Raw genomic sequence first — 12,387 nt, 5'->3', positions numbered from 1 at the left:
CTTCGTGCCTGGATTGTGTACACGAGCCAGTTAGTAGAAACGTGTCGGACAACATTTCTAGTAAAACATTGCGAAGAAACGCATCAGCCACCGTGGACAGTATCAGAAAAAAAAAGAATAAGACTTCAATTCAAATCCACTGACAGAAAAGCATCACAAATTTTTCGGCTGATCAGTTAACATAAAATATATTCATATTGTCTTTTTGTAAAAATTTGATGCACTGTTTACAAATCTGCGAAGCGCTTCCTCGTGAATCTTCTTTTCTTGGTTAAATTTACAATCGCATAATTTATCTTTACTAACACATATCTATTTTTGTACTCCTAATATACATCTTGTAATAATACATGAAGAATTTCGCGTCATCTATTACGTCGTTTTTTACGTCAAAATTAATTTTTTTACAGCGGATAATTTATTTTATACATAGCTTTGCTTTTTAAACGGTTTTAATTAATTGTACTAAATAATTTACACGATTTTTTAGCGTAACTCAAGACTTCTCTCTCCTTTTCTCTCGTATGACCTTCTCTCGCAATTCTTGTAATTGAGAGATTAAAGATATTATTAATATCCTTGCGTCAAGTATTTCGACACACTTGAGGATTAAAAAATAATTTGCATTTGAGTCGATTTTATTAAACGTTTATTATATCGGCATTAAAATTTAAAATTTTGAAGCACATATGCGCGCATACAGAGCAATGAGAATAGAGCGCAAGCCAAACTGTACCCTCCTTCCTCGCTGGAACTTAGTAAAGATGTAGCACGTAGTGTAAATTACATCCTAGACAATTATTTCACGATAATTCGACGTTTTCCGCTTAAATTAATTCGATTATGACGCATCTACAATCAATGTTGATCTCGATAGTCGAAACTAATAATATTGAAAGCACACAACATGCCAAAAACACGTAAGCGTTCACAAAACGTCTACATGCCGTAATCCTTTCGCTCGTTGTCCCTCTCACTCGTCTGCTCTCGGAACGTATGATTTTACAAACTCTCTTTTTTGACGAAAGTAAAATATAGTAGTGTCACAATCGACGGTGTCTCTACGATATAATTTAAGAAACAGTTCGCGTTTCCTCGTGCGATTCTGAGTATTTTACCCGAATCTTCAACTTACCGCATTTTTTAAGGCCATTATTATCCCGAGAGACTGTCATGGAGATGCAAACATGATCGTTTATTTTCTAAAATCGATTTGTACCGGGTAAACATTAATAGATGAATATCTTTCAATATGATCTAATCTTAATCTTTCACATCTTTGTAATTCAATAATCAAGTGTAAGCGTAGCGTTTTGTCTCGCAATCTGTCTTCACGAAGCACACACCAATTAACTGAAAAATCAAAATACCTGTTGCTATACATGTGGTGTTTGTGTTTCTACGAATATGTCATGTAGTAGCTTCTATGTTGGTAAGACGCAGATAGAATGTCGAAGCGGAATTGAATTTGAATTATTAACATTATGTATTCAAATTATATCTCGTTGGCAATGAAAACTTGTTGCTTCACACGAAACCACTGAGCACATCGGATATATTGCACGTAGAAAACGAGTGGAACAGGTTGAGCAGCTCTCGACTGAGCTTCTCTGTAGGACTAATGTTTCAAATGACTACAGATTTTAAAAGACAAAATTATTGACGGGAGCTTCGTGATTCATTATCGATACAAACTTAATACAATTACAAACAAAACACTCACGCATTAAAAAAAAGTGTAGTTAACGAAAGTCGCTACGTAACAGTACGGACGCAGATAACATCGATAGGTATCGGTATCCATAAATTTTTGCGGCAATTCGGGAGCCATTGATCTTCGGAACTCTATCATTTTAACGCTATAAGGAATTGTCATAATTTGTGATAGATTACTAGTTGATTTTCGTCTTCTAATTTCTTTCATTTCTCTCCTTCCGTCAACGGCCAAGAAAAAACAAGTTATTCAAATGCACTACTCAACTTAAATCTATTCTAATATCGTGCGAATCTTAATGATTTCAGTGAACTTTATTAACAAAATGTACGCACAATTCGCGCAAAAACTGTTGAATTTGCTCATGTAAAATAGCTTATATAATAATAGTAATTACGCAAGGGGTAGTGATACTGGCTCACAGGCATGGTAAACTGAAACGCACTTGGATAATTTGCTGTTGTTCATTTCGATTACATCCGTAAATAAAAAAGGTTAATATTCCTCCTCGTCATCGGGCGCAAGTCCGTCGCCTTCCAATTCTTCGGGTGGCGCAAAGCCATCCTGAAAAGAAAAGATAAACAGAGATATTACTCGAGACATTACCAGAGGAGGAAAAGATCTCTATTGCAAACTTATTATATGAATACAAACTACCTCTGTTGCATAAAGGACATCTAAAATTTTCTGTACAATAGGTGGTGGATCGCCGCTGTTGTCGCAATCTTGGCACATGACTTCTATGTCACGTAACTTTCCAAAATAGAAATCTCTCTCCTTTTCCAGACCTTCGACTGACATTTTCAATTCGACCAACTGAAATATTTTATTTAAATTTTATTAAGAGACACATAGAAAAGAACATTCATTGTCGTAAATATCTATCGAACAAAATGCGTGTGCAATACCTGTGCACTAAGTTCCTCAATTTTTCCATTATCGCCACGGTTGCCGACTGTGGTTTTGGGTGGCGCACGGTACTGAACTTTACTTACTAGATAAAGAAAATACAACGCTTTAAAATATTATGTTAAAACCACAAAGTAATTATTTATACTTTTGTAATACAAATTTGTTTGTATCGCGATTGTAACTAGTGTAAAAATTAACAAAGCTACCTAAATATATAAATGTACAAGCTATTTTGTGACAAGCAAAACAATGCATGCAGAAATACGGTTCAAAATCATGCACAATATGTGTATTTTACAATCATAATAAATTGGGGGTCTTACAAAGATATACATATACACACCGATCCCTTGATTCATTTCGAGTTTCCGTTCCACGTGGTTTCTTTTATGACGGTGAGAATCGTCAGTACAAAAAATGTACGAGAAAAGTCCGCGTGCATTGTAATAATACTTAATATTTGCACAAACATAATAATCACGCAAGCAAATTCGAAAAGTAATTTGTCATGCTTTCCACAACTAAGAAAGGTCAGAATGATGTAATAAGTACAATCAAATAAGAACTTTTGGCTTACTGATGCGTAACAATTTCAATAAATACCGCAAGAAAAATATTTTCTGACCGCGTATGAAAAGTGCCACGTAAAGAAATTATTTGTCGCATAAAAAAAGAGGCGGGAATAAAATCGAGGGATGACTGTGTACAAATGAAATCTTAGCATTATGTAATAAAAGAAAATCGCAAGGCAAGTGCTCCTAAGAAGTAAAGAAATGATTCTCATATTAACTTTCAGAACATTGTGTTTCAACAAATCTTGATAGAGACAGTGATGACAGACTAGCGTTGATACAAACGATTATCATAAATCACTGGAAGGTACTTTCACCAGAGTGAGGGAACAATATATTACGACTACGTATCTCATTCTCAGAATTATGTGCCCACTGAAATTTTGCCTGTTTCAATAATCGTCTTCTCACATACTGCGATAAACAGTACTAACGAAGTTACCACTCAGACATTTTTTTTTTAATCAGTGAATACAGAGAAGCTACTAGGGTTTCACACACACATAATTTACTCTGTACTTTCCTTTATGTACCCCAGTATTAAAACATTACGGAGCTAAAGAAGCAAAATATAAGTGACGAGAGTTACAATTAAAAACAAAAAGAGATATTAAATTTCACCTAAAGTGTTTGTACTATCTGCACGCATGGTAGATGGTTGTCCCTCACCTAAAGGCAAATTTCATTTCAAGTTATTGAGGACGTATTATGCGACAATTGAAACTCCTGTTGAGATGTTTAGCAAGGGGGAAGTGAATTCAATACCTATGTCACGGACTATAAAATTGCAGTATAAATTTTCTGGACAGTTTTCAATCACCCTGCCAACTTGGTATTCATTCTGTAATTATTTATTACCTTGCCTGCTGCAGTAAGCCCAATCAAATTTTCATAATGTATCAAGGGATAATCAAGCAATCAAGTCATTGTCAATTATTGATTAGTACAAAATCTGTGTTAACGTACAAGTTTGAAATTGTATTTGGAAAAAGATTATTCTCTCTGACTATATTATCAGATCCCATTCTCTCTCTCTCTCTCTCTCTTTTTTAAATGGTGTTAAAACTGAAAATTCTTTTATGGCAAAAAGTAAGATCATTAAATGATGTACCAGTAGTACGAGGAGCCGGTTTAGCCAAATTTATGTCACGTTGGGGAACACGTTTCGCGTTAGAACTGCCACGAGGTGCATTATTTCCGCCACTACCCATAGGCTCTCCTCCTCGCATAGCAAGCGCATCGTACGGCTCTGCTCCCGAGTAGTTTGCGTCAAAGAATTTCTTGAACCATTGTAAAAACTCAAAGTTGTCTTGGAACCTGCCTTTCACCAGCCTATCAATTGGCACAATCTGCAAAGGAGGAGCGGAAGACGTGTGCAACAAAAGTAAATCAAACAAAATTAGATATAAACAAACTCCGCGAACGAATGCGGTTCTACATTAACATTAGTTCAATTTTAACGCTAGAAAATAACATTTCCTCACGACACTATTAAAAATAAGCGGCTCTAAGACTCTTCCTATCGCTCTGCGCAGTAAATCAGGACAAATGTAGAGGCAACATTGAACATCCTAAATTATACGCATACATATGAAAATTATTTCAACGATTTATCTATAAATATGTGTAACAAATTTTTGCACAGATCAGATCAATTCCCGAGATGAAACTTGTTATATCTGAATGATGTGGAAAATTGAAGAGTGCGCGTAACGTGAAGTACATATGCATGTTTGCATGTAAAGTCTAATCTACAATGTGCTTTCTGGGTATCTAGAAACATTCTATTTTTAAACAAATCAAAACGAAGAATTTGTCGGCAATGTACGATTATACAATGCACGATATAAAAATACATCATGACACAATGTATAACATACACTTTGTCGACTTGTACAAATTTTCTAAAATTTCTACGTATTTATTGACTACAAAGTAAAATGTATCTAGACGCAGAGAGCACATTGTAGATTAGGCTTGACACCGTTCAAGTAGCTTGTAACAAACGTCTATGCACATAAATACTTAAAGTAACGTGGTGACCGAGACAAATTGAGGATACAATACTACTGCATTATAAATTGCGGTGTGCGTGCGCGTGTACACGTGTGTGGTATCGTTGTTGCGGCAAGTTTCATCTAAACATACAACAGCATGCAAGAAGCGGCCGCGTAAGACTGCAACAATGTACCCTGCTGCTGCCGCGGGACGATGTTACGTTGCTGTATGTGTCTTTGTTGGACTTGCGGCTGTTTCGATTGCGGCGGCAAGGGTACCAACTGGGGATTCGACAGAGTGTGCGTCCCATCCACGCCGGAGCCCAGCGGTATGCAGCCGCGCGCGTCGTAAGCGTCATACTCGCGCCCGTCGTAATTTGCGTCGAAAAACTTTTTGAACCACTGTAGAAACTCAAAGTTATCTTGAAAGCGCCCTTTTATCAGCTTGTCCACTGGTATTACCTGAACCATTTCCACGTGTCGTGTCATTAGGATTTTCATCTGGCCGCGCGCAAAGTTACACACAGCTATTACAATCGCGGGACAACGCAACCTCTAGACGCCGAGGCGACAGTCAATATCGCGCGCGTCGCAGCTTACCTTTTTAATATCTCTCTAAAATAATCTTTCATTCTTATGAAGAGCTTAGCCGCTCACTCTTACCTTGTCCACGCTCATCTTTTTGAAGCCGCCTTGGAGAATTTTAAAATTCTGTATATACTCGTGCTCCAGATTGGTCTTGAACTTGACCCTTTTCAAGGGCACGCTGGCCGGGAAGAGCATGTCCATGAACTGACAGTAGACCGCGCCGGTGCACAGCTCCTCGATCTTGGTGAACGAGGACTGCAGGCAGTCGTTGACCCACGCAAGCATGTCGTGACGACTGAGGTTGTCGGATGTCATGTTCGTGGCGTACACGTTAACAGCCATGTTGCTCCGTTTGTTCTCCAACTGGAAAGCGTAGAACAACAGATTAGCGCGCGTTAAAATATCCGGCGTGATTCAGCGATGCCGAAGCGACGCGAAAACAAGACGCGACCGCTCAGTCAATCGAGTCTGGAGAGACGTTCCGTCACGATTATCCGGGGACCGGAAACCGGAGAACCGACAAAGCCGGGAAACTCGACGTCGTCCGGCACAAATAAAGTCGACGGGCGGGATCGTGGGCGACGACCACGGCTCCGTGGAGAGAGCTGGGGTGGCTCGCCGAGCTCCAGGGAGATCCCGAGACGCGGCATTCCATTCGCTTCTTTTCTCGTGCTTTTTTTTGCGACGAAATTGTCGCGCCGTCGACATATTCGGCATTCTTTATTCCCCGCGGCGCCACGGCTTTGGTGCACACGGCGGACCCTCTCGGAGAGATCTCGCGCGATCGCCCACCGCCCGCCCGGTCGACTCGCTTCGCCCGGGCGACGCGCCTCGCCGCGGCGCCGCCCGGCCCGGCCGCGTGGGCCCCTACGCACAACTTACCGAGGATGGCGAAAACACGGGGGTAACACCGCCACGGGAGTGGTTCACGGCTCGCAGATGACAAATGTGCACTAGTCCGTTCAAACACGCTTACAACGGAAACTCATAACGGTTCCTTCGAGCGCGATTGGCCGGCGTGGCGGCACGGATCGCGCGAGAAGGTAGATGGTCGAGCTCGACCGAGAAATCCTCCTTCCCTTCTTTGAGACCCCAGATTTACCGACAGAGTCGGATACCGTTTTTGCGTTTGTAAATCTGGGGTGCTTTCGCGACGTAGAGTAAAATGATCCGGATCAAAATGATCCGTGCTATGATTGGTCAAATCTGAAATTTCATTGAATAAAATTTCAATGAGATGCTACGAAATTTCAGATTTGACCAATCATAGCACGGATTATTTTGATCCGGATCATTTTACTCTACGTCGCGAAAGCACCCCTTATTATTTGCATTTATGTACAAACTAATACCAGACCCAAGTGTAGAATGCATAGTTGAACATTTTCATCTAAAAAACATTGAGATTTGAAGTCTAATTCCTATCGCATTATGTATTGCAATATTTGTAATACATAATGCGATACGAATTAGACTTCAAACCTCAATGTTTTTTATATGAAAATGTTCTACTATGCATTCTACACTTGGGTCTGGTATTAGTTTGTACATAAATGCTACATAATTATTTTCGTTTGTATCTATAATATGACATATTGAGATTACGTTTCTTTACAAACCTCCAAAAACTACCTCCAAAAGCTATACTTTTATCGCGGATATAAACCCAAGTGCGTTTTACCCTGTTTTACCCTTTCGAAAAGTCGATATGACAGATGTGGCTACGTAGTTTGTACATCCATGATAAAATGCGATGGCGCTGTGAATCAACATGATTTCACAACTCTGCCGCTCTCAGTCTTCTCTGGTCTTCTCTCTGTTCGTTATAGTGTTTTTTCCAAGTACGAAAGTAACCTCCAAACGCTTCTGTCATAATTCACCGTCCTGGCCGAGAAGATATTTATTTCGCGAGCATTTTTCGCGACACACAAGTAGGTAGCCTGTAAACCTCAACTGCTGATATTACCGTGTAACTTATGATAATTCCTGGCGAATTAAACATTTTACATCCTTCGCCGTTTGAATGTTCACTGAAAACTGCTGTCGAAAGTCTGTGCTGTCAGTAAACACCGATCTGATTAACGCGATGTATTCTTTCAAACAAATTCAATCGAACCAGCGAACAGTTTAACTTTGACAAAGATAAATGCCACCCCCGACAGTGGATACATTTTATGGGTGGTGAAGATGAAGATAAACTCGCGCGACTCACGCAACGGTCTACGTTTTCGTATTTTAGCCCGTGAAATGTCGTCCGTCAAATTGCTAGAAGACAGAATTGCCAATTTGGAGAAGCAGTTGTACGGACTTGGCAGAACGATGGGGGTCGACGACCCAGCGCCGTCGAACGCCATCCTCGACCGGCTCGCTAACGTCAACTCGTTGATCAGCTCGGCGTTGTCAGGTAGAGAGAAACCGAACGCGCTTATCAAGCGCCTGTCGGAGTTGAACGGCTACTTGGAGCCCACCTCCGAGGAAGTCGATATGCCGGCGAGCGCCAAGGCGCAATTGTTGTTGACGATGGAACCCGAGATCATGGAGACCCACAAACTGTTAACCAAAGTGGAGGAACTCATGCCTGTGTTAGAGTCGGAGCGTATAAAAAACGCGCCCGAATTGAACAAGTTCAACAAGATATCGCTGTCGTATCTCGAGGCTTACGACGACTCCAAAGAGCTGAGCGCTCACGTACACGATCTGTTATCCAAGTATAACACGGTTATAAATAGTATATCAGAGTCGTTAATTATTTTAGATAATGCGGTTACAGCCGCGGAAATAGCAGCTAAGCCGAAGAAACAAGTGGATTAACAAGATTAATTGTTTGTCCCACTTGAGTACATATTATTAATTTATCTCGTGTTTTAATACATGTTTTAATAGTTCCATTTTGTACGGTGCAAATTCACTTTTATCGTCGTATCTTTTCGCTCTATTTAAATGCATTATTAATTTATGGTGTTTTAATATAAATTGATAGTTCAGTTTCTACTTCAATTTTGTATAGTTTACTTTTAGCACTTATCTTTTAACTTATTTGTCGTAGAGATTTTTATTTTAGAAGCAATTTGGGGTCAGTAACAGGAAGGTAATACCGGGCCTGTGTAAAATACATTTATTTACCACTTTTACTTGAAATATAAAAATACGCATTCATCACTGACTACGTATACATGAACATACTTTATTGTATTTATTATTTAATCTCTATAACAATGCGTTTTATTAAAAAATAGTCATATATTATATACATTTATCCTACTTACTTTTCTAGTTGTATCCATGGTTCATTTCAGGAATCCTTATTTAGGATCTCTGAGACAAACTGTTGATTCATATATAATGGGACATGAATATGTATCGGTCTCTCGCATTAAATTATTACCTTGCAATTGGTGTACATAAAGTGCAATAGAAATATCTAAGATATCACAAAAATTATTTTAGTTCGATTGAGGCGATAACAAATTTCGTGTAATTATGTAAGTAGGCATTTTGAGTATAGAAATGTTATAAAATTTATCTTTAAGAGACCTGTTACACTAACAAATTCTTATACCACATTATTTATAATAAACAATTACTTTATACAGTATTTACATATTGCTTCCGTAATTATAGGTCGGTATAATTTTGCCTCCTTTGATTCTCATTACAAATTCTTGTACGGAATTTAAGCGCTCTCCTTTCGTCTAACAATAACGGCACTCAAGCTCTTCTTATGACAGTTCATCGCTCTCTGACGCGACGTTCGAGAATTATTAAGATACCTTTCGTGCTATCAATAGGAACATTAAAATTAGAAAAAGAGGAAAGATACGAAAGTACACGTGAACGACTTTTAAAAAGAAAGAATATTAGGGAAGTCTATCTCAAATTCTCTACTGCCGTCGTTTTTATACATAGAATCACGATCTTTTTTCACCTTATTAAACCTGCGATTCTCTTGTCAAACGTGTAGTATCGGTCTGCTACATACTTCGGGAAAGTTGATATAATAACGATTTAGCTTTGTGTTCGCAAAGCTGGCACTGTTTCACGCAACCACGAGAGCGCTGGTTTCAAGCTTGAGTAAATTGCTGGCTGACCGCTCGAACATCTGCTATGATGACTTAGTAAACCCTGAATTTCCCATCTTTCCGAGGTACCCTGTGACTCACTGGCACATATCAGGGGCGCTCCTTCGTCATTCTAAAAGCACAAATTGTTTTACCATTAATGTATAATTTACAATTTGTTATTAATACGATTTTTAAGTAATTGTACCAGGCGTGTTATAATTGTATTCGCATATTTATGATTTACGTAATGTGCTGTATATTTTATAATAACAATTAACTAATTGAATGTGATTATTCAAAAAGACGAGGTATTCGCGTTTCGAAGCTTCTTACTAAGCTTTATTATGTTTTTAAATATTTTATATTAATTAGCGTTGCATTTTTGTAGCGTTAAACTTACGTAACAAGGGCCTTTATCCGCGCATATATCGTGTTCCGTGATGAATTCTGCATAACTCGTGGCGTTACATTTATTGGAATCATCCGTCGGAACAGGCAAGAATTTGAGATATTGTTGCAAATTCATTTCCCCGTTCATAAGGAATCCCCATCCCGCCGTTACGCAAATCTGCCTCGGCTGAAAATTGCATTAAAGATAAGAAACGCGTTAATTATACAGCAATTAGCTCTGCTCAGCCTTATATTTAGTCAAAGGTGAATATAAATACCTGAATAGGCTGTTTGGGAAGACATACGGCACTAATGTTTCTGGAAAGTACTAATGGCTCTCCTAATTCAATCAGAGCAATGTCATTATTGTACAGGAACTGATTATACTTCACTTGAGGATAGGGCACGATATTTTTAACGGTGTGCCCTTTTAGCATATTTCCACCGGCAAAAAGTTGCCATCCGCTCTTTCCCTTGTGTCTGTAGGACCAAGTGGAAAAGCACATTATGTATTAATAATATGTTATATAATATTTGTGTTAAAATATGTATCATATATTAGCAATTACAACAATATGTTGTATATTATGTCGATAAAAAGTGAAACATTCCATTTTATAAACCGGCGCGAAATCATAAGATTAAGAAAATTAAGTTTTCGTTTTTTTTTCTAGGAAAAAACGTAAAATCATTTTTAATCGAGGTTTAGTTATGGTTTTATCCTTTCGAAAAGTAACTTCGTACATTCATTTCTATATCAAATTACCTGTAGACACAGGAATAACTGGTTAGAGCGTGCATAGGACCGAGAATACTGGCTGTACAAGCGGTCCCTTCTTCCGACTCCTTCAGTAAAGCCACGCTGGACCATTGCTCATGATTGGCTGGAGTCCCACCTGCCAATCTCGCGGTCGGTTCTTCCGCATAATGCTGACCGCAAGTGAACTCCTGGCACGACACTTGCACGACCTTGTCCGATACGCAGAATCCCACATCCTCTAAATTCGTGACTAGCGATAGGCGGTAATTAGGGTTCGTCTTCAGTCTTAGAATTTTCTGGCTTCTATCCCACGCGAATGATTCGATTGTCGCGTCCGATCCAGCGAATCCCAAAGCCTGACAATAGGAATCGCTAAATTCTTCGCTCCATCCGTCCGAACAGACTAGTTGATAGTCGCCGTCGTTTTGCCTGCACATAGAAATTTAAATCTCTTTAACAGCATAAATATAAAGTAGTGTAAAATTATTGCCAATTTTAAAGATATTTTTTTGTGTCTTTTAATTTTCTCCAGAATTTTTCTATCTAAATAAGCATCTTTATAATTACCCTAAAAAGTTATAAATGTTCATTAATTTATTTTAAAAATTAAAATTTTTTATGATTAGATTTATAGCTACTTTCTAATGAAATACGATAAATACGTTGTTGATTCACGATTTCTAGCTTGCAAAGACAATGAGACCGGGAAGACAAACGATTCAAATACCTTATCTTCAAAAATGGCACGCGATTAGTTAATTCGCTCGCCGTGTTGCCATTAGTGAGATTTCTTTCCGTAGTAGTATTGGCGATTAGGCAACCCCATTCGTCCGAGTAATCCGGGCAATTCTCGATGCCGTCGCAGACTTGGTCTCGAGGGATGCATCCACCAGTTTGACATGTAAACTGATCTACGGCACAGTCGCATAGCTTCTCGTCTTCCCCGAGAACGCAATCTGCGATTCCGTTGCAACGCCACGCTTGCGGGATGCACCACTTCTCCGTCGGGCACAGATACTCGTTGTTCCCGCAGCTCTCTGCGCAATTGTGTTCGTCGAGGTGTTCCTCGCAGTCGGGCCGACCGTCGCATTTCCATAGTCCCGGAATGCATCTTCCTGCAATCGGAAATTTTCGTAATCCCATCTGAATCTTGACAAGAATTATTACATATTTGACATCTCAACGATATTGAAATATTTGCCAAAAGTTTCATGATTCACTAGCGATAAGCTTGAGATTTATCGAATCACTTCATGTACGAAGAATATCCGGCAAGTAAGGTTACAACATTTTTGAAAAATTCAAAAATATTTTTCAACATAGTCGCCTCCAACTTCAATACATTTTGTCAGCCGTGAGACGAATGTTTTTATGCCAGTATCATCCCAGCAAA

The 12,387-nt window shown here is 39.0% G+C and overlaps 3 protein-coding genes across 5 annotated transcripts in view; 1 reads left to right on the top strand and 2 right to left on the bottom strand.

Moving 5' to 3' along the window:
- Positions 1 to 632: 632 nt before the first annotated feature.
- Positions 633 to 6,789, bottom strand: LOC105568618 (microtubule-associated protein RP/EB family member 1). 3 transcript variants are annotated; one of them, XM_012024426.1, is made up of 7 exons: positions 6,666 to 6,783; positions 5,859 to 6,146; positions 4,310 to 4,547; positions 3,820 to 3,867; positions 2,623 to 2,708; positions 2,372 to 2,530; positions 633 to 2,278 (listed from the first exon to the last, which is right to left on the bottom strand). In XM_012024426.1, the coding sequence occupies exons 2-7, from the start codon at positions 6,123 to 6,125 to the stop codon at positions 2,210 to 2,212; spliced, it is 867 nt and encodes a 288-aa protein (XP_011879816.1). In that variant the 5' UTR covers positions 6,126 to 6,146; positions 6,666 to 6,783; the 3' UTR covers positions 633 to 2,209. The 3 variants fall into 3 exon arrangements, with proteins under 3 accessions (XP_011879816.1, XP_011879817.1, XP_011879818.1); XM_012024427.1 differs by lacking the exons at positions 3,820 to 3,867; positions 4,310 to 4,547 and adding an exon at positions 5,390 to 5,657 and having other exon boundaries at positions 6,666 to 6,789; XM_012024428.1 differs by lacking the exon at positions 3,820 to 3,867 and having other exon boundaries at positions 6,666 to 6,782.
- A 771-nt stretch (positions 6,790 to 7,560) lies between these two features.
- LOC105568616 lies at positions 7,561 to 9,378 on the top strand. The gene is made up of 2 exons (XM_012024423.1): positions 7,561 to 7,714; positions 8,023 to 9,378. Exon 2 carries the CDS (start codon positions 8,031 to 8,033, stop codon positions 8,592 to 8,594), a length of 564 nt encoding a protein of 187 aa, XP_011879813.1. The 5' UTR covers positions 7,561 to 7,714; positions 8,023 to 8,030; the 3' UTR covers positions 8,595 to 9,378.
- The window catches only part of LOC105568617, a 44,006-nt gene continuing 40,503 nt past the window's right edge, over positions 8,885 to 12,387 (bottom strand). Inside the window, exons 6-10 of the mRNA XM_012024424.1 lie at positions 11,722 to 12,109; positions 11,001 to 11,423; positions 10,513 to 10,714; positions 10,245 to 10,421; positions 8,885 to 9,974 (exon numbers count right to left, since the gene is read on the bottom strand). Of these exons, the coding sequence (XP_011879814.1) occupies positions 9,789 to 9,974; positions 10,245 to 10,421; positions 10,513 to 10,714; positions 11,001 to 11,423; positions 11,722 to 12,109 (1,376 nt within the window). The 3' untranslated portion in view covers positions 8,885 to 9,788. The remainder of the gene's footprint in view (positions 9,975 to 10,244; positions 10,422 to 10,512; positions 10,715 to 11,000; positions 11,424 to 11,721; positions 12,110 to 12,387) is intronic.

This window comes from Vollenhovia emeryi, unplaced genomic scaffold (assembly GCF_000949405.1).
Source record: "Vollenhovia emeryi isolate VEMERY1.0 unplaced genomic scaffold, V.emery_V1.0 DF939128.1, whole genome shotgun sequence".
NCBI lineage: Eukaryota > Metazoa > Arthropoda > Insecta > Hymenoptera > Formicidae > Vollenhovia > Vollenhovia emeryi.
The sequence above is the reverse complement of the archived record's forward strand: the minus strand, read 5'-3'. Positions and strand labels throughout refer to the sequence as shown.